This window comes from Pelodiscus sinensis, chromosome 1 (assembly GCF_052426305.1).
Source record: "Pelodiscus sinensis isolate ZL-2025 chromosome 1, ASM5242630v1, whole genome shotgun sequence".
NCBI classification, from domain to species: Eukaryota; Metazoa; Chordata; order Testudines; family Trionychidae; genus Pelodiscus; species Pelodiscus sinensis.
Genome location: NC_143052.1, coordinates 25401629 through 25421255, shown reverse-complemented (window position 1 = coordinate 25421255; position 19627 = coordinate 25401629). Strand labels below are relative to the sequence as shown.

The 19627-nt window shown below is 42.3% G+C and overlaps 1 protein-coding gene across 5 annotated transcripts in view; it reads left to right on the top strand.

Annotated features, from left to right (window-relative positions):
• The window catches only part of NAPEPLD (N-acyl phosphatidylethanolamine phospholipase D), a 51206-nt gene that overhangs the window by 29794 nt on the left and 1785 nt on the right, over positions 1 to 19627 (top strand). For 2 of the 5 annotated variants that reach the window (XM_006137533.4, XM_006137532.5), the window contains exons 2-4: positions 11959 to 12271; positions 14499 to 15145; positions 17893 to 18007. In XM_006137533.4, the coding sequence (XP_006137595.3) occupies positions 11975 to 12271; positions 14499 to 15145; positions 17893 to 18007 (1059 nt within the window). In that variant the 5' untranslated portion in view covers positions 11959 to 11974. Of the gene's footprint in view, positions 1 to 3017; positions 3332 to 5451; positions 5580 to 11958; positions 12272 to 14498; positions 15146 to 17892; positions 18008 to 18213; positions 19626 to 19627 lie in introns of those variants that run through there. The other 3 variants (XM_025178704.3, XM_075926784.2, XM_075926795.2) reach the window with 3 other exon arrangements.

Sequence of the window (19627 nt, the reverse complement as noted above, 5' to 3'; positions counted from 1 at the left end):
AGAGTTCCTCCGCGGCTTTGCTCTGCGTCTTCCTGGTCTGCAGACCAGGGAGACGCGGAGCAGCTTTTCTCGCCCTGGAGTACACGGGCGGCGGGACCGCGAGGTCCCGCAGTCCGTGTCCTCCGGGGCGAGAAAAGCCCCGTTCGTACCTGCAAGTCGGGGACTGCCTGTATGTTTATACCCGGTGTATAAGACCCCCGATTTTGGGGGGATGTTTTTTAGTATAAAAAGTCGTCTTATACGCCAGAAAATATGGTAACTATAATTACATGAGTAATTTTGTTGACTTCAGTGGAATTGTTCATATGTGTAAATCTCTGTAGTGGTGAAACAACTTTAAAAACAATGTATAGTCCTGCAGCACCTTAGAGACTAACAAAAAATGTAGATGGTATCATGAGCTTTTGTGGGCATCACCCACTTCACTTTGTGAAGAAGTGGGTTGTGCCCCTGAAAGCTGTAAATCATACTGTAATGATTTACATTTAACCAGAATGTAATACAAAATACAAAAAGAAAACAGTGCATATCAGTGATATAGATTCCAACAGCAATGGTAACTTAGCTGGTTACCATCTACATTTTTGTTAGTCTCTAAGTGCTGCAGGACTATTCATTGTTTTTAAAGTTGGTTCAACTACAGATTAACATGGCTATCCTCTGAAACTCTGTAGTGATGGAATCAGTTAAGTCTGCGCATACAAATCAATTGCAGGATCTTTGTGCTCATACAGAGCTCTGTTGATTTTATTGGGATGCTATGAAAATACAAGGGTTCATGTATGCCAATCCAATTGCAGATCTGCCCCCTACACCAGCTAAGTTATCATTGCTGTTGGAATCTATATCACTGATATGCACTGTTTTCTTTTTGTATTTTGTATTACATTCTGGTTAAATGTAAATCATTACAGTATTTACTAGGAATGTCAACCCATAGTTGACTACACGATTTACTGATTAAGCCTGTATCAAAGGGGTGGGGAAGACGGGAGCTGGCTCTGTATCAGAGGCACGCTGTATGGGGCAGCACACAGGAACCAGTCTGTGAAGGGAGCTGGTTTTCCCTTCATGGACTGGCTCCAGCCTGCTGCCCCTGATACAGAGGAAGCAAGTATGGGATCTCAGGGGGCTCCCTGAAAGTGGGGTCAGGAGCATACTGGCTGCCACCCCCGCTTCCCCTTCCTGAGAGTATAAAATGATGTGTAAGGACTAAGATTTGATGTGGTTACACAATTATTAAATTAATCAATATCCAACATCCCTATTATTTACATTGTGGAACACATTTATATACATATTTAGGGCTGAATTTTAGCTTGGCTGAATCAGGGTGTAAATGACTATACTCTGTTGTGCAAACTATATGGTGAACATAAGGAAGCAGAGTCAGGGAAGGGGGTGGGAACTGCTGCTCCTTCTCTGCCATGCAAGAAAGATCAGGGAACAGCAAGCCATCCAGCATAGTTGCACTGGAGGAAGTTCTCTGTGTTTGATACTGCTGTTTTTGGACTCAATATTCTGTCTTTTACATTGGGTGGATCATAATGACTCTAGGTTTTATGTAGTATTTTTTTTCTGTCTATGTGCTGTGAGTAAATGTTGCTGTAGGTTCCTTAACTCTGAATTTTCTGACTTTTAAATGTTTTAAATTTCATTAATATTTTTTATTTTATTAAAAGTGTTCAGTGTTTAGCTGTGTTAGCAGTTAGTCCCAATTAGACTTTAAAATTAACATACTTTAAGTTCTTAGTACAGTAACTTAATGTTTCCTGTATGTAGTAACAGAGCAAAAGAGACAAATAGTTTCGGAGCAGTATGTTTTTGGTGAATGTTTATTTTGACAATAAACTGTAAGAAATTCATTTTATTCATATTCATGAAACAGATGTAGATCACAATAATTAGTACCTTCTTCCTTTGCATGCCGGCTTAAAGATGCATGTTTACTGCTTACTTAATTTTTTAAATCAAATCAGTTACTCTGGTTTTACAGTGTTCATAGTGGAACAACAGATATTTTAAAATCACTTAGTGTTTCCTGTTCATACTTGTAGGGAAGCACCATGATATAAAATGTATACTTCTAAGTATGGTAGAGAATTGTGTGGTAGGTTTTTTTAGGCATTGTAATAATTACATAAGGGTACCATGCAGTTTCTCACTAGTAATTAAAATATGAAATAGCTTGAACAAACTCCGTGCAGTTTTAAAATGGAACAGTCCAATATGCTAAAAACATCCTTTGAAAGACCAGTTAGTTCCACAGCTTGAGGCAAAATTGTAGGGCTAGGAATGTTCAGCCAATCTGCTGTCCTTATGGGTTTGAACAGTGTCAAGTGTTTGTGCTTTATAATGAAAGTTTAACAAAATTCCTAATAATCTAGTCTGAAAGTATCCATTAGTGCCCTAAGCAATTTCAGTGCTAAAGAACAATGAAAGAAAAGAACTGTGAGTGAAATCAAGCTGGCAGTGAAAGTTACCATAGCAGGGGGCACTTCTTTCCACACCTCCTAATATTTGCAAATAAATTCATTTTCCTGACTGAAGTTAAAAGAAAATTTCAAATATGAAGTGTTTAATGTTTAAAATTACATTTTTTAGGAAAAATACTTCTGACCACATGTATTTGTAATTTTCCACTTGAAAAAGGTGTGAAGTAAATTCCATTTTAACATTTTACTGAACACATCACTGTTTCCCTAACAGTTAATGATTAATGCCAATTGGGAACTACGGCAAGTATATCTTAAGCTGTTTGTCAATTTTTAGCTGGACTTGTGAAATTGATCCAACACCTACTAGCTCAAGGACTAAGCCCACGTGTGAGGCCAAAGTGCATATTTTCTCCAACCCATGCCCCTCCTAAGCCACAATCCTTCTTGTTTGGCATGAACCTTTTCCTTCCTGCATCCCCCTCCCCTCCCCTCCGCCCACCCCCACCTCACGCCGGCCACTATTGTGGCCTGAAAAACCTTGGTATATTGCTGAATGAACTGAGTCCCCAACTAATACCAAACCACCACAATGTATTTATCAGTTAATATTGACCCTCCCTTCCCTCTGAGTATCCATCAACATTGAAATAAAAGGCCTGTGACGCAGCTGGCCAGTGATCAGAACTCAGGTTGCAGAGCTAAATATTGCTGCGTAGATGTTTGGACTGAGTGGAAGCTCCGGCTCTGGGATGTTCCCTCCTCTCATGCTCCGGGACACTAAGTCCTGATGTCTGCATAGCAATTTTTCAGCCCTGCAGTCTGAACCTGTGTTTACTGATCTGCGGATGTTTAGCTGCTGTGTAGACGTACTCTGGAATCCTTCTTGACACCGTGTAAGTGTAATCTTCTCTCAACACAGATTTCTCTGCTACGTTATTTTTCTACATACTGATGATTCATTTTTATCATTAAACACACCTGGCTGTTAAAATATTTCTTAATTTAAATAAACCCTCCTGCTCTGTTTAAATGTTCATACCAGTCCAACAGTATTTGCATCCCATTTGTGCATTTGAAATATATCAAGTATTTGCCTACTGGTATGTCGTTTCTCCACGGGCGCTGGCTCCTCCCTCCCTCCCCTTACTGCCTCTGATATAGAGGCAACATATGGGGGGGAGGGGGGGTGGAATGTGGGTAGTCTATAGGATTAATCGATAAGCCCAGGCTTGTCAGTTAATCATGTAGTCAACTACACATTGACATCTCTAGTCTACCTAGTAGGATGATCTCACAGGATTTTTTTTAAAGTCTGTTTATTGCTGTCCCCCACCCCCTACAGGCTAAGTCCACACTGCCACCTTACTGTGCTGCAACTTTCTGGCTCAGGGGTGTGAAAAAGCACACACACACACTCCGTCAAGTGCAGCAAGTTACAGCATTGTAAAGCACCACAGTAAACTGGGCTACAGCACTAGGAGCTGCAATTCCAGAGCAGTTAGCTACCCCTCTTGTGGAGGTGGTTTACACAGAGTGCTGGGATAGCCCTGTCCTAGTGCTCTTGCCGTGACTACACTTCTGCATTAATGAACTGCTGTACTTAAAACTTTTAAGTGTAGAAAAAGCCACAGATAGGATTTAACAGAAGGCTGGTTGATCGCAACATCTAGCTGACATATACATATTGACAAACAATCTGGAGACTTAAAATAATAATAGGGGGCTGCTTGGTGCTAGAAAAATAAAATTACCTCAGAGGTAAGCTCAAGAAGGTGGGAGGAAGTGTTGACTCATCCTTGATTTGAGTACTTCAAAATAAATGAGGCATAGATACCAAATCTCAGATTTAGAAGCTTTCTTGTTTAGAATGCCAAGAAATTCTGAAGACAATCTGTCAGATTTTATTTTAAGCCAATAGTGGAAGCATGCTGGATTATTCCAAAATGTTCCTCTTTCCTTAAAGAAAATTGCTTTATCTTGTTGTATGCTAAGTAGTACAAAATTGCTGTAGAAAGCAAAATTGCTACATTTCAGACACCCAGATTTATAGTCGTCATATTATTTCTAAGAGAATCATAGAGACAAGAGAAACTTTCAAGGAATATACAATTCAGAGAATACTTGACTAGACGAACTGTTTATAAATTTGTAATTTTTTTATGCATGTATGAAGGTTAAGTATTCAATCCGTTGTGGCTGATGAGGTCTGTTCTCCACTCCAGTAATTATGGAATGCTAATGAAAACCATGTATGTGCATCAATTGGAAACCATGTTAGCAGACGGATAACTGCAGGGCCTGAAATGCCTTGGCACCCATTTTGTTATCAGTATGATTAGTCCCTCTTCTCTTTGGAGACCGATAATTTAGTCCAACATAAAGATTTCAGAGCAGGATCAAATGTAGTTTAAAGAAGACACTTTTGGAGCTCTTTTAATGTAAAATTACTTCGTAGATTCCAAGGCCAGAAGGGACTACTGTGATAATCTAATCAAGAGGTAGGGAACCCCAGGCCCAGGAGCTGGATGCTGCCCCCAGCTTGCCTGGATGTGGCTCCAAGGTTCAGGGCTCCCCCACAGCATTAGGGAGCCCAGGCTGGCACTCAAGCCCCTCCTCTACCCCACAGCAGGGCTGGAGCACTCAAAATCTACTAGCCTGGGCCCCCTAGGTTTTGGTGTGCAAGGGTGAGGAGGTGTCTTTCCCCTTCTTCATCAGGAGCCACTTCAGTGAGGTTTTTTTTCCTCACTTGTGTGAAGCCCCTTACTGATTTTTCTATGGATAAGCAGTCTCTGATCCAAAAAAGGTTCCCCATCCCTTATCTAATTTTTCCTATTATATAACACAGACAATAGGACTTCCTTGAATTAGCTCCTGTTTGAATTAGATTTTCTTTAAATAAAATATCCAGTCTTGACTTTAAAATGTCCGGTGACGAGGAATCCACTGTTAGCCTTGGCAAATTGTACTAATGATTAATTAGCTTCCTCTTTTAAAATATGTACCTTATTTCTAGCCTGAATTTTGTTCACCTTCATCGTCCACTGATGGCATCTTGTTATTCGAGCCCTGCACAGATACAGAATTGGTATCTGGAAAAACGATCTACAGATATCCACATCCAGATATCTGCAAATTTGCAAGGTACTAGATACAAAATTGGTATCCACATCTGCAAAAGTGAGCCCTGGATAGCCACATTCACAGATATGGATGTGCATACCCACTTCCTATCTGCAGGTATCTCAGATTTGCAGGGCTCTACTTGTTATAACTTTATCTGCTAGATTGAAGAGTCCTATTATCAAAGTTCTGTTCTTGTTTGTAGTAGGGATGTTAAAATGTGTTGTAACCATGTAACTGCTGAAATTTTCAGCAGTTACATGTGGGGCAGTTGTTGGCTCCCCAATAGCTGGTGTGCGCAAGGAGCCTTCTTAAAAGTGGGGATCCTGCATGTAACCATGAAGGTTAACTGAGGAGCCTAGGCTCATCGGTTAACCATATACAGTAAAACTCCGATGGTCCGGCACTCCTGATGGTCCGGCACCATCAGGAACCTGGAAGTGCTCCGGGAGGCCGGACCATTGGAGCTGCTCTGCCCCCAGCTTCCCTGATTCAGCCGCTGCTAAAACTGACCAGCAGCTGAATCGGGGAAGTCGAGGGCAAAGCAGCTGGAGTGCTGCCGGGTAGATCCCGTAGCACTGCCCCTCAGGGCTGCGGGACCAACCCGCAGCACCCCAGGTGTCCCCAAGTCAGCCGCTGCTTAAACTGATCAGGGGCTGACTCCAGGAGTGGTGCTGCGGGACCAACCCGGCAGCACCCCAGCTGCTCTGCCCCAGGCGTCCCCAAGAGCAGCTGGGGTGCTGCCGGGTTGGTCTGGCAGCACCAAGGGTCAGCGCTACTGGACCAACCCGGCAGCACCCCAGCTGCTCTGCCGCAGGTGTCCCCGATTCAGCCGCTGCTGAAACTGACCAGCAGCGGCTGAATCAGGGATGCCTGGGGCAGAGCCGGACTATCGAAAGGGGGGGCTATGACGGGTCTGGGGTGGCATCAATAAGCAATCTCAATTATTTGCAATTAGCTCTTCTTATCGAAGGAAAAGAGGGATCTACCTCAAGTCAGAGCTCCACCAATATGTACAGTTTTGATGGGTTGTTATAGTATAGGTTGCACCTCTCTAGTCTGGCATCTTTGCGGCCTGACCAGTGCCGAAACAGAGAATTTGACTAATCACAGGATGTCAATCTTGTCTAGCAGCATTACCGACACTTCCACTGCTTACTAGGCTCTTACCAGGCATTTAGGGGTAAAATAGACCTAAATCACATCACAGAACACTGAGAGCCAGCCCTGGTGGGTGTAGACAAACTTTGAGACCGTGGAAAATCTAGCCACACCCATGATAAATCAATGGACATCTGGCTATTTAAAGTCTTGCTGAAACAAAAAACAGGACTATGTAGCACTTTAAAGACTAACAAGATGGTTTATTAGGTGATGAGCTTTCGTGGGCCAGACCCACTTCCTCAGATCAAATTGTGGAAGAAAAAATCTTGCTGGATCTTAGTGTGCTGGACTAGAGAGGTGCAACCTGTAACAATAAACTGTTTTTGCCTGTGTATAAAATCTCAGCTGTAATTCTACACAAACATAGATTTTTGTACATTATTATGCAAGGAAAGAGTGAATTCTAGCCATTTGGGTACTTGAAGAGTGTTTTTTCCCAAAGGAACATCACATCTCTTAGCTAATTTGATTAAAATAAGGCTAAGTACAATGGAGAAACATTTCTTTTAAATTGTTTGTATAGAAGTTAGTGGCCTTTTTTAAAACCATCCTTTTAAAAGTTTGGAAATCACTAAGTTAATGTACCAGTGCCTCTGGATATCTGAGTGCAAGCTTGATTTGTAGCCCAGAATATATGGGGGGCTTGTTTAATATCACTATAAATAGCACATTCCCCAGTCTGAGTGTAGGAATGGTTCTTGACTGTGATAAAAGCTGTAGCAGCTTTGGAATTGTAAAGGGAAGTTTCCATTCAGGATGCTGGTACCTTCTATTGTTACTTCTAGTCAGTACCATCAGTCTTAATTCAGTACCATTGGTCTTAATTCATGAATGCCAGAATTCCCTTCACATTGTTTTGAAGCATCTAATCGAGATATTATTCTTAAGAATGTTTCCAAAATAGGGATGTAAAATCCCATTTAATCAGATAACCGTTATGTTTAACTGGTTCACCACTTAAACGGGGTGAGCAGGGGTGGGGCTGCTCTGGCTGGGCTGGAGCACTTTCTGCCTACCATGTGCCAGGCCAGGCCTGGCCTGCCACAGATGCGGTCTGCTCCGAGCAGGCTAGAGCAGCCCTCAGCGGTTAATTTTAACTGGTAAACATTAGGGATATGATAGTATAAATGGGTAACCGATGATCCTGGGCTCATTGGTTACCAAGCATGGTTACATACAGACCCGTCTCCCCCACATTGCTGCCTTTGTTGCCTTTGTATCAGAGGCAGCAGCATGTGGGGGAGGGAAAGGAGGTGGGAGCCAGCTTTCATGCTGGTTCCCCACATGTACCAGCTCCTGCGCAGCCACCTGTCCTTCCAACACACACACACACACACACACACACACACTGCTGCCTCAGTATCAGAGGCAACAATGTGTGTGTGGGGGGGGGCAGGCGCAAGCACTAGCTCCCACAGAACCTCCTGTCTCCCCCTACACGTGTAAATGTGTTTACACATTTACCTAAAAACACATTTTAACATCCCTAGTGTGGGGAAGCTCAGGACTGAGAGTGTAGCCCCCACACTAGGGATTTCCATCGACTAGTAAATTAGTCAGTTAGTGAGGGAGCCACAGCAGGATTGGCTCTGAGTCCTAGGAGCTAACCTCACTGACAGCTGATTCCCGGCTCGCACCAGGTCCCCCCACTGCACACCAGCCTTTTAAATGTATTAAGATCTGGCAGGCTCTTAATATATTTAAAATAGTAGAGTTGCAGCATCCTGGGACTAGGCACAAGCTGAGAATCAGCTGATTCCCGGCTTGTGCCTGGTCCCTGCTACTCCCCTGCCTTTCCTGCTCCCTGCAGAGATGGTGCTGTGAGGAACCGGCTTTTAAGCTGGCTCCCTCTCAGTACTGGCTCCTGCTCCCCCACCTTGCCACCTCTGACAGAGGCAGCAAGGGGTGGGGGAAGCAACTAGTTGAGGGATAGTCAACTATGCTTATTGGATAGTCGACGAGTCACTTACATCCCTACCCCATGCCACCTGAGCATTGGCCACCCAAACTCTGGGGCTGGCCACAGACAGGTTGCCTGGCTACCCAAGCTCTGGGGTTGGAGTCTGTATGTGCTGCAGCTGTTGGTCTCTTACCAGTGCACTGTACTGGAAAGCACCTGCTTACTTTTACCTTTGGTCATTGCCCTAACCCTCTTCACATCCTCCTCTCTGCACCAGGTCACAATTTCCTCCCAGATCCTGCCCCCTATACTTCTCCCCTAGGCCAGAATTCTCTCCTGCACCTGTACCCCCATCTCAAACCTGCACTTCTTGCTGGACCGCAATCCCCTGCCCCAGGTCACAACCCTCTCCTTCACCCAAACTCCTGCTCCGACCCACACCCTCTCCTTCACACCAGTCCCCTACTTTGAACTCCTTTCTGCACTCAACCTCCATCCCAGACTCTGCAATCCCACCATAGAAAAGTGCGGCCTTGGACCACTTACCACAGTCTTGGAGTGGCCTCCCATCAAATTATTGCCCACCTCTGCTCTAAACAATGTACAGTACATGTCTACCTCTGGTAACTTATTGTTTTTAATCACGCACAGCTCTCAAATCTTTAGTACTTTTCTGTTATAAATAACTGGACACCAAATCAAAATTTGTCTTAACGTTGGAAGAGAGTTGAAAATTTCATTCAAAATAAGTGTATACCAGAGTTTATTAAACGGAACCTGTTAGTCACTCATCAATTTAACAGGATTCCCCCCACTCCTTGGAGTCCTGTTGAGTTTGGATTTTTTTTTCTAAATTCCTAATCTAGAGGATGCATGTTGAGTATGCTGCATAACAATGTTGTGAATACATCCTGGGTTAGGAGCTGTTGGCTCCCATATTCTAATTGCTGCTGTGAAATGGCTTTGAACTGTAGTTAAATTAATTTTTCTTGAATTGCAAAATAAGGATATTTATTAACCTCACAGTGGTGTTAAAATGACCATTTCTAGAACACTTTGAAGATATAAAATACTAAATGTTGCAAATAAAACAGACATTGGACTTATTGTACAGGCAGTCCCCGAGTTACGCGGATCCGACTTATGTCGGATCCGCAGTTACGAACGGGGCACTTCCTCTCCCTGGTCTCCAGCAGACCAGGGAGAGGAAGCAAAGCGGCGGAACGCGCGGCCAGCTGACAGCTGGCCGCGCGTTCTGCCGCTCTGCTCCCCCTCCCCCTGGTCTGCAGACCGGGGGGGAGGAGCAGAGCGGAGCACGCGGCCAGCTGACAGCCCAGACGCGTCTGGGCTGTCAGCTGGCCACGCATTCCGCCGCTCTGCTCTGCTCTGCTCCCCCTCCCCCTCCCCCTCCCCCTTCCCCTGGTCTGCAGACCAGGGGGACGGGGAGCAAAGCAGAGCAAAGCCACGGAGCCCGAGGGCAGCAGGATAGCCATGGCGCGTCTGGGCTGTCCCGCTGCCCCCGTGCTCCGTGGCTTTGCTCCGGACGCCTGTGGTACAGCAGCTGGGGCGCTGCCGGTTGGTCCCGTAGCGCCGCTCTGGGCGCCACTGGACCAACCCAGCAGCACCCCAGCTGCTCTGCCCCAGGTGTCCCCAAGTCAGCAGCTGCTGAAAATGACCAGTGGCTGACTACAGGAAGCCCCTGCCCCGGGCTTCCTGGAATCAGCCGCTGATCAGTTTCAGCAGCAGCTGACTTGGGAATGCCTGGGGTTCTTAAGTTGAATCTGTATGTAAGTCAGAACTGGCATCAGCAGCGGCTGAATCTGGACGCCAGTTCCGACTTACATACAGATTCAACTTAAGAACAAACCTACAGTTCCTATCTTGTATGTAACCCGGGGACTGCCTGTACTTGTCTGGGACCCAGCTTCCTCAATGGATCCCTGGGATACCTAGTTTCATGGGACTTGGATCGCTCTTCAGGCAGTTGCCTTATTTTAATTATATTGGTTAAGCCACTGTCCAGGCTCCCTACCACTAGCCCTAAAGGCTGCCTGCTGCTAGATCAGCAGAGCTCCCAACCACTGGCAACCTCTGCCTCTGGAGATCTCCGGTCCAGCAGCATCCATGGTCCAAATGTTGCTGTACCAGAGAATCCGAGACTACAGAATTTCAGCCTGTATAAAGAGACGCATTATTGATGTGTCTTTCAAACAGAAGTATTTTTATTGATATATAATACTGAAGTTTTTATTACAGAACAAAACCCCTCTTTTGTTAGGTCATAAAAGGATGACCTTGCAGGATCAAATTACATAAAGTGTTAAATAAACTTTAGGAGGAGTTTGGTGCTCTTCCAAAATGAGAAATTAAAGAACATCTCCTTTTATATTTAGTATTTCATTCTGAAGTTATGCATACCAGGAAGATCTTGCTTCAATTATACTACTTGCTAATACATGTTGTTTAAGCTTTCTCTGTAATACAGGCAGTCCCCGGGTTACATGGATCCGACTTACATCAGATCCCTACTTACAAACGGGATGAGGCAACCCCGCACTAGCTGCTTCCCCCCAGCAGACCAGGGAGACGTGAAGCTAGCGCCCCGCCCCCCCCCCCCCCCCAGCAGACCAGGGAGACGCAGAGCAGCTTTTCTCAGCAGACACCTCAGCTTGAGAATAAAGGACTGAGGGAAGTGAGGTGTGGGAGAATAAAACTGAGCTCTGGAGAAATGTTTGGCTAGAGTTTCCCCTACAATATGTACCAGTTCCGACTTACATACAAATTCAACTTAAGAACAAACCTACAGTCCCTATCTTGTACGTAACCCGGGGACTGCCTGTAGTAACTACAGTAAAACTCCAGTGGTCCGGCATCCAATGGTCCAGCACTCCTGATGGTCCGGCACCATCTGGAACCCGGAAGTGCTCCAGGCAGCCGGACAATTGGAGCTGCTCTGCCCCTGGCTTCCCCGATTCAGCTGCTACTGAAACTGACCAGCGGCTAACTTGGGGAAGATGGGGCAGAGCATCTGGGGTGCTGCCGGGTTGGTCCCGCAGCACCAATGGGCGCATCCCCCCTCACACTCCACCCCAGACTCCTCATAGCCCCCCCCTTCTGATAGTTCAGCATATTTGATAATCCGGCACCCCCTTGGTCCTAAAGGTGCCGGATTATCGGAAGTTTACTGTATTTTATAAAATAAAGTTGTATGGAAAAATAAGTTAAATTGCAAAATGGAAAGGGCAGCTTACTTTTTGATGGTGATGTGGGAAAGCTTTCAATTTTATCAATGTTAGTCAAAGAAAACATTTATTAATTAAAAAAAATATTCTTTAGCTCTTCACCAAAAAACATGGATGAGAAGGCAGATGAAGAGCAACCTTTGACTGCATGTAACCAATATCCTAAGGAGTCAGTAAAGAAACGACAAAATTCAAGTCAAAGTTCCAGAGGCAGTGACTCCTCCAGGACATCCAGAAAAAGCTTCAGACTGGATTACAGATTAGAGGAAGATGTAACTAAATCAAAAAGAAGTAAAGATGGAAAGTTTATCAACCCTTGGCCAACATGGAAATCTCCATCCTTGTCAAACATTTTGAAATGGGCCCTGATGGAAAAAAATAACAGCAACATCCCATGTTCAAAACAGGTAACTCTTTACTCTTACTTTTAATTGTTTATTATTCCAAAATGTAGGTCCTAACTCTGTGAGGAGATATTGAGCGTTCTCATTTCCCATCTTTAAAATAAGAAAATTTTCAAGTAAGACTTCTTAGTCTCCTTTTGGAGACAGATGCTAGACTGTTTCTAGAGACTCACCAGTGTCACCTTTTTGAGCATTCTTTATTTTTTGTATTATTCCTTTCAAAAGTTATCTGTTTCTACTGTTTTAATCTGAAATCTTTAAATCTGTGGGCTAGGCCTATAAACATGGAATAAATTAATCTCGACAGTTCAGACTATATGTTGAGAGAAAATCTAGGAAATACACTAACAGTATTTGTCTGAACTCACATGGTTACGGATTATTGAAGTTTCTTTCAATAGATATAGGACATGTCTACAATTTGTAGGATATCTACTACATTATTCAAGCTGGAGGTATTATAGGACATTTCATTCTAAAAATATTACTGTATGGCTTGAATGGTGGTAAAAGCTTAAAACAGATTTGGGGTGGTATAAAACACCTGCTAAATTATAATTACCTCTTTTTGTTGGCCACACTCCTTAAGTTAGATACTCTGAGAGAGTACATTTTTATACTGATACTAATTTGAGCAAACATTTGTACTAAGACACTGTCAATTATTGGTAAAAGACATTATTATTTATTTGTCTTGCATCAGTATTTGTAAGTTTTAGTTTCAGGGGTACTGTATACAATAAACATGTAAAAAAAAATCCCTAAACCCTCCCCCCTTCCCCACAATGAAAGAGAGAAAATACAGTTCTGGACTTTATCTTAAATCCTCAGTTTGGTGATGCACTTCTGAGCCAGTAGAAGTTACTAAGATTTTTTTCGGCATTCAGGAGGCAATTCAGGAGTTTATTCCTTACAGTTTGAAGCGCATACTAGACTTTCACTGGTTGATTGTGAAGCCAGCTGACAGCTCTTTTGCTGAAAAAATAAAGTTATATATCACTTTTTAAGTGATAGTGGCTCAGAGTTTGATCTATTTAAGGCAGGGTTAGGAACTCTATTTAAGAAATAGATATATATGAATAGAGTTGATTTGAGTGTTGGTCTCCAGGATTAATCCACCCGTTTTAAATTTGCTAGTGCCACAGCACCCAACATGCATGCCCAGGGTATTTGGCCAGTCTGTGTGTGCAGCACTCCCTGCAAAAGCTTCAGATTCTAGCAGCCCCTGCTACCACTGCAAGCTGTTTCCGGCTTGCCACATTATCTTGTGCAGGTAAGAAGGAACTGTGGGGGTTGCAAGTCAGCAAGGCCCTATATTGGGTGCCATGAAAGCACAACTCAAGGGGGCACCCGGGCTGAACCTATGGATTCTGCTAGGGGAAAAAAATCTTCCTGCTGTCATGCATATGTATACCTGATGGGAATTGATATGAACAAGCACTCAGAGAACTACACTTAATCATTACCTTTTAAAACTGTTTCAGTAGAACTGAAGTCCATATTTCAATTTTTAATTAAGCCTCCGTGGGATTTCATATTTAAGATAACCCTCTATAAGTAATGTAGCAGCAGTGGTGCTGCATTATACCTCTCTATTTGGCAGCACCTTAGAAATTTATCAGCACTATTCATTGATTATGCTGGTAGCATATTAGTGGTCCTCCTATCAGATTAAAGTCTCTTCAGTTTAATAAGTACCTTGTAATAATAAATCTGTGCTGGCATTCTGGAAGGATATTTCTCAGATCCACAAGCTATAGCTGCAATATTTAACCTAAACGCCAAACTCCAATTGATGGAGGTACTGTAGTAACAGCAGCACTAAAATCCTCTTTCACAGCAATAGGCGTAAGAGAGCAGAATTTGTTGCTAGGAATCATTAATTCTGAGCAGTTCTATTTAATTCCAGTGAAAGTCTGCAACTTGTTTTCAGTACATCTTTGAATTGCTTCCGTTGTAGAGTCACAAGCCTAATTTTTCTGCTCTCCAAAGCATGTTCTAAGGACTAGCAAGATTAAATGATTATTTAAAATAAGGTTAATGATTTTAATAAGAAGCTGTTGAGAATGGGAGTCACTGAAAATTGTATTTGTGCACCTACTTGCAAATTTCTTAGAAATTAAAGAAGTACTCTTAAGTGCAAGCCATTTTTTTGTAATTGGTGCCTGGTGCGCTTTTTGTTCTGTGTGTGCTTTGCTTTCTAATTCTTTTTTTGTTGTTGTTTTGCTAGGAACTTGATAAAGAGCTTCCTGTGTTAAACCCTTACTTCATTCCAAACCCTGAACTAGTTGGTAAGACTGGAACTGGCATGCGAGTCACATGGTTAGGACATGCCTCAGTTATGGTGGAAATGGATGGACTTGTAATTCTTACTGACCCCATCTTCAGCCAGCGAGCTTCCCCAGCGCAGTTTGTGGGTCCAAAACGTTTCCGAGGACCTCCATGCACCGTAGATCAGCTCCCCAAAATAGATGCAGTGATGATCAGCCACACTCACTATGACCATTTGGACCACAATACTGTTGTGAGTTTAAATGAGCGTTTTGGCAGTGAGCTGAGATGGTTTGTACCGCTGGGTCTTTTAGAATGGATGCAGAAGTGTGCCTGTGAAAATGTGATTGAATTGGACTGGTGGGAAGAGAACTGTGTCCCCGGACATGATGCCGTTACTTTTGTCTTTACCCCTTCTCAACACTGGTGCAAGAGGACTGCAACAGATGATGACAAGATTCTCTGGGGCAGCTGGTCTGTCTTGGGTCCCTGGAATAGGTTTTTCTTTGCGGGAGATACTGGTTACTGTGTTGCTTTTGAACAGATAGGTAAAAGATTTGGACCTTTTGATCTTGCAGCTATTCCCATTGGAGCTTATGAGCCAAGGTATGCAAATGACCAAAAGATATGTAAACTATATAAATTAAATGTTATACTGAATTCAAAACCACTTGTTTGTTAGTGTATTAATATTAACATTGTAGCTAAAACTTCTCACTTGTCTAAATATTTTGTGGGAAATGTAGAGCAAAAGAGATTTGAAGGCTGCAGGAATGGTAAGGGAGAACAAGGGCATGTGTGCACTATGGGTGACACAGCTGCAGTGCAGATGCTTCTTACATCAACAGAAGGGGTTTCTCCATTAATGTAAATAATTCATCTCCCTGAATGGTGGAAGCTAGGTCAGCAGAAGAATTTGTGTGCTCTCCCACCCCCAGACTAATCAGGGTCTGTGAGTGAGGAAGCACGGAAGTGTCCTGGCCCCACCCCATCTGCTTGAAGCCCTGCCCCTTCCAAGGTGGCTGAGGGCCACTTCAAAAATTTCTGAAGTGGTCCCCAGTTAAAAATTATTGCCCACCTCTGGCTTAACTCTTGAGTGATGTAGTGAAGTCAATCTAAATTTAAATGTAGACCAGAGCCAAAAGATAGTGAAGAGAGGGAAATAAGCTGAAATGTTGTGTTTTATATCAGGCTTTACTCAAAAGCTTTTAAAAAACACACATGGCATGGCATTATTAGAATGTGAAAAGAAAACAGGGATAGGAAAGGCACTGGGATCACAGTCTGAAATCCCTTTTTGTACATGGATACAATTTACAGAGCTATTATATCATTCTGATTACCACGCGACTTTCCTGTATTTCAGTTCTCACATGATTCTGCAGTGTCTCTAGAGTTAGAGATGAATGCTTTTATAGCATTTGAAAGATCTCTATATGCTGTTTGTCACATAGAATACTAGGACTGGAAGGGACCTCGAGAGGTCATTGAGTCCAGTACCCTGCCCTCATGGCAGGACCAAATACTGTCTAGACCATCCCCGATAGACATTTATCTAACCTACTCTTAAATATCTCCAGAGATAGAGATTCCACAACCTCCCTGGGCAATTTATTCCAGTGTTTGACCACCCTGACAGTTAGGAACTTTTTCCTAATGTCCAACCTAAACCTCCCTTGCTGCAGTTTAAGCCCCTTGCTGCTTGTTCTATCCTCAGAGGCCAAGATGAACAAGTTCTCCCTCCTCCTTATGACACCCTTTTAGATATCTGAAAACTGCTATCATGTCCCCCCTCGATCTTCTCTTTTCTAAACTAAACAAACCCAGTTCCTTCAGCCTTCCCTCATAGGTCATGTTCTCTAGACCATTAATCATTCTCGTTGCTCTTCTCTGGACCCTCTTCAATTTCTCCACATCTTTCTTGAAATGCCGTGCCCAGAACTGGACACAATACTCTAATTGAGGCCTAACCAGCGCACAGTAGAGTGGAAGAATGACTTCTCGTGTCTTGCTCACAACACACCTGTTAATACATCCCAGAATCATGTTTGCTTTCTTTGCAACAGCATCACACTGCTGACTCGTATTTAACTTGTGGTCCGCTATGAACCCTAGATCCCTTTCTGCCATACTCCTTCCCAGACTGTCGCTTCCCATTCTGTATGTGTGAAACTGATTGTTCCTTCTGAAGTGGAGCACTTTGCATTTGTCTTTATTAAACGTCATTCTATTTATCTCAGACCATTTCTCCAATTTGTCCAGGTCATTTTGAATTATGACCCTATCCTCCAGATTAGTTGCAACTCCTCCCAGCTTGGTATCATCTGCAAACTTAATAAGCATACTTTCTATACCAATATCTAAATCATTGATGAAGATATTGAACAGAGCTGGTCCCAAAACAGACCCCTGCGGAACCCCACTTGTTATGCCTTTCCAGCAGGATTGTGAACCATTAATAACTGGACTGGACAAATATATCATGTAATTCTGCATACTTATTGACATGGTATCTTTCAGATGGGATAAGGCATTCATTCATTTCTAGCTTTAGCAGTTTTCAAGGAAATAGTCACTAAAATGTCAGAAATAAAGCCTGGGTGTAGGTTGAGGAAGCAAAACAGAAATCACAATGGTGAGATTAAAGTCCAGCACTCCTCATGAACTACCAGGTTCAGAAATGAAAGCTAGCATTCTCATTGTTGTGCAAACTCTGCTTCTGTACTGCCTTCTAGAGAGACTTTAACTGTCACTGATCCCTACACTAGTAATATTTTTGACACCGGCCCATAATTATAGCAAATCCTATAAGATGAATCAATGTAATTTTGATGCTCTAGACACCGGTCCGACATTTCACTCAAAAGACTGCACCTACAGTAACAAGCAAAGTATTTATTCAATACTGTCCTGCTAAGTGATGATTTATGGAACATGTCCACTGGGACTGGACAAATATATCATGTAATTCTGCATACTTATTGATTATGGTGGCATTAACATGAACTTTCTTCAGAGCAGCTGGCCCATAAATCTTTAAGATGAAGACATTGGGAAAACTTCTCATGACTATAAAGAATGCCAATTAAAAAAACAGAACTCATAGCCCTCCAAATTCTGTAGATGTGAGTACTGTTGTATACATCTGTTGTAGTTAGTTGATGGAATGCTACTGGCATGTCTAGCAAATAAGATTTCTACAATTTCTAACTTATTCAGTTATAGACCTTCCTTTTTGACCAAATGAGAATAACTTAAGTCTTCTTGCCACTTATTTATAAACCATAATAAAGAACAGGTATCTTAAATGTAAAAGGTTACATTAAATATGTAAGTTATTTTGTGTTTGTTAGGTGGTTTATGAAATACCAGCATGTGAATCCTGAAGAAGCTGTAAGAATTCATATTGATGTTCAGACAAAGAAGTCTGTAGCAATTCACTGGGGAACCTTTGCTTTAGCAAATGAGGTGAGTTTGGACTAATTAGAAATACATTCAAACTTCCTAAGTATGGAAACAGTAATTAAGCTTAATCCTCTCATAACAAACATCATAAACTCATTATCTTCAGCTCAGAGTTATAAACTTACCATATATTTAGTTAAAACTAAATTTTACAATATTTTAAAACAAAAACTAGTTCAATTTTATATCTTGAACTTAATTTCTTGTAGATGTTATCAAGGACTCAGGATAAAAAGGCAGTGAAAAAATATCAGTACATCAGGAGTTTTTGTTTTGCGGGCAATTTTGGAATACTTGCTCCACTGGCAGCAGAACTGGTGCACTGAAAAGGGGGCAGGCATAATATTCTTATCAGGAGAGATCAGCATTACATGTTAAAAGAGCAGGTCTTAGCCTCTGATTTGTGGTACTGGGTTAGCATCAACCTGACATGAGACTGCTTATGTAGTGAATGACCAAAGAGGTAAGTCATGCAGGTTATAGAATTCATGACAAATGAGTCAAGAAAGACACTGAGACGAAGCCCAGAAAATTAACAGTTCCTTTTACAATTTTTTTGGGGGTACGCTTTATTGACAACTACATTTTCATGCTCATATCCTGTTTTTGCTCAATATTTAATAAACAAGTTTCTAATATATTGTTCATATATCGCCCCTGTTTCTAAAACTGTAGTTAAGGGGAAATTGTTACAACATCTAGATGCATTTTATCTTGTAACTAACAGCCTGGATAGTGAATTAAGGCTGCAACATATGTAAACACAGTTATCAAAGATACAGCCTTTTGCTTCCAGGCCTGAATAGTCTTGAGTTTCCAAGATAAAAGAAGTGCTTTTTTCATTATTCTAAATACAAGTTGAATTTTCTCTACTATGCTTTTTTTACATGCTTTGCTTTGTGTGCAAGATAGCATTGCCTAGAAATGCTGTGTGCATAAGTATAGATTCAGGCAAAGAGCACTCCTGTGGCACCTTAGAGGCTAACTTGTTAGGTCATGAGTTTTTGTGGGTAAAACTCACTTCATAAAAGCTCATGACCCAATACATTTATTAGGCTCTAAGTTGCCACGGGACTGCCCATTGTTTTTAAAGTTACAGACTAACAGGGCTACCCTCTCAGACTTTTCAGATTGAGAGTTCATATTATCAAAATTTCTTTTTAAAAATCTAATACTGCATTTTCACAGAATATAGAACTGAAATAATTTGCTTGCTTGAGCAATTAAACTCCACCTTAAAATGTGGGAGATAAGTCTTTTTGTAAATGATATGTCAGGGAATGCATTTTACTAAAATTTGGAAAGAAGGTGCATTGTACTAAATCACCAACACCACTTCCTCAAGTACTTAACTTTTTTCATAGTCCAATCTCACGAGTGACCTCATCCTGGTTTATTTAAGAACTTTTATCCAATAGGGTGTGAGGTAGTATTGACTTTTAGTATCCGATGCATATTTAGCTACTATTGTAAACATTATCTGTTATTAATGGGTATAATTTCAGTGGGGGTGTTAAGTAATTAACAAACCACTCCAGTAAGCTCCAAACTCTCATGTTCACTTAATCTCAGAAAATAGGAACCAGTTTGTGTCAAGTTTGAAAGCCATCTTTTATCTAATGT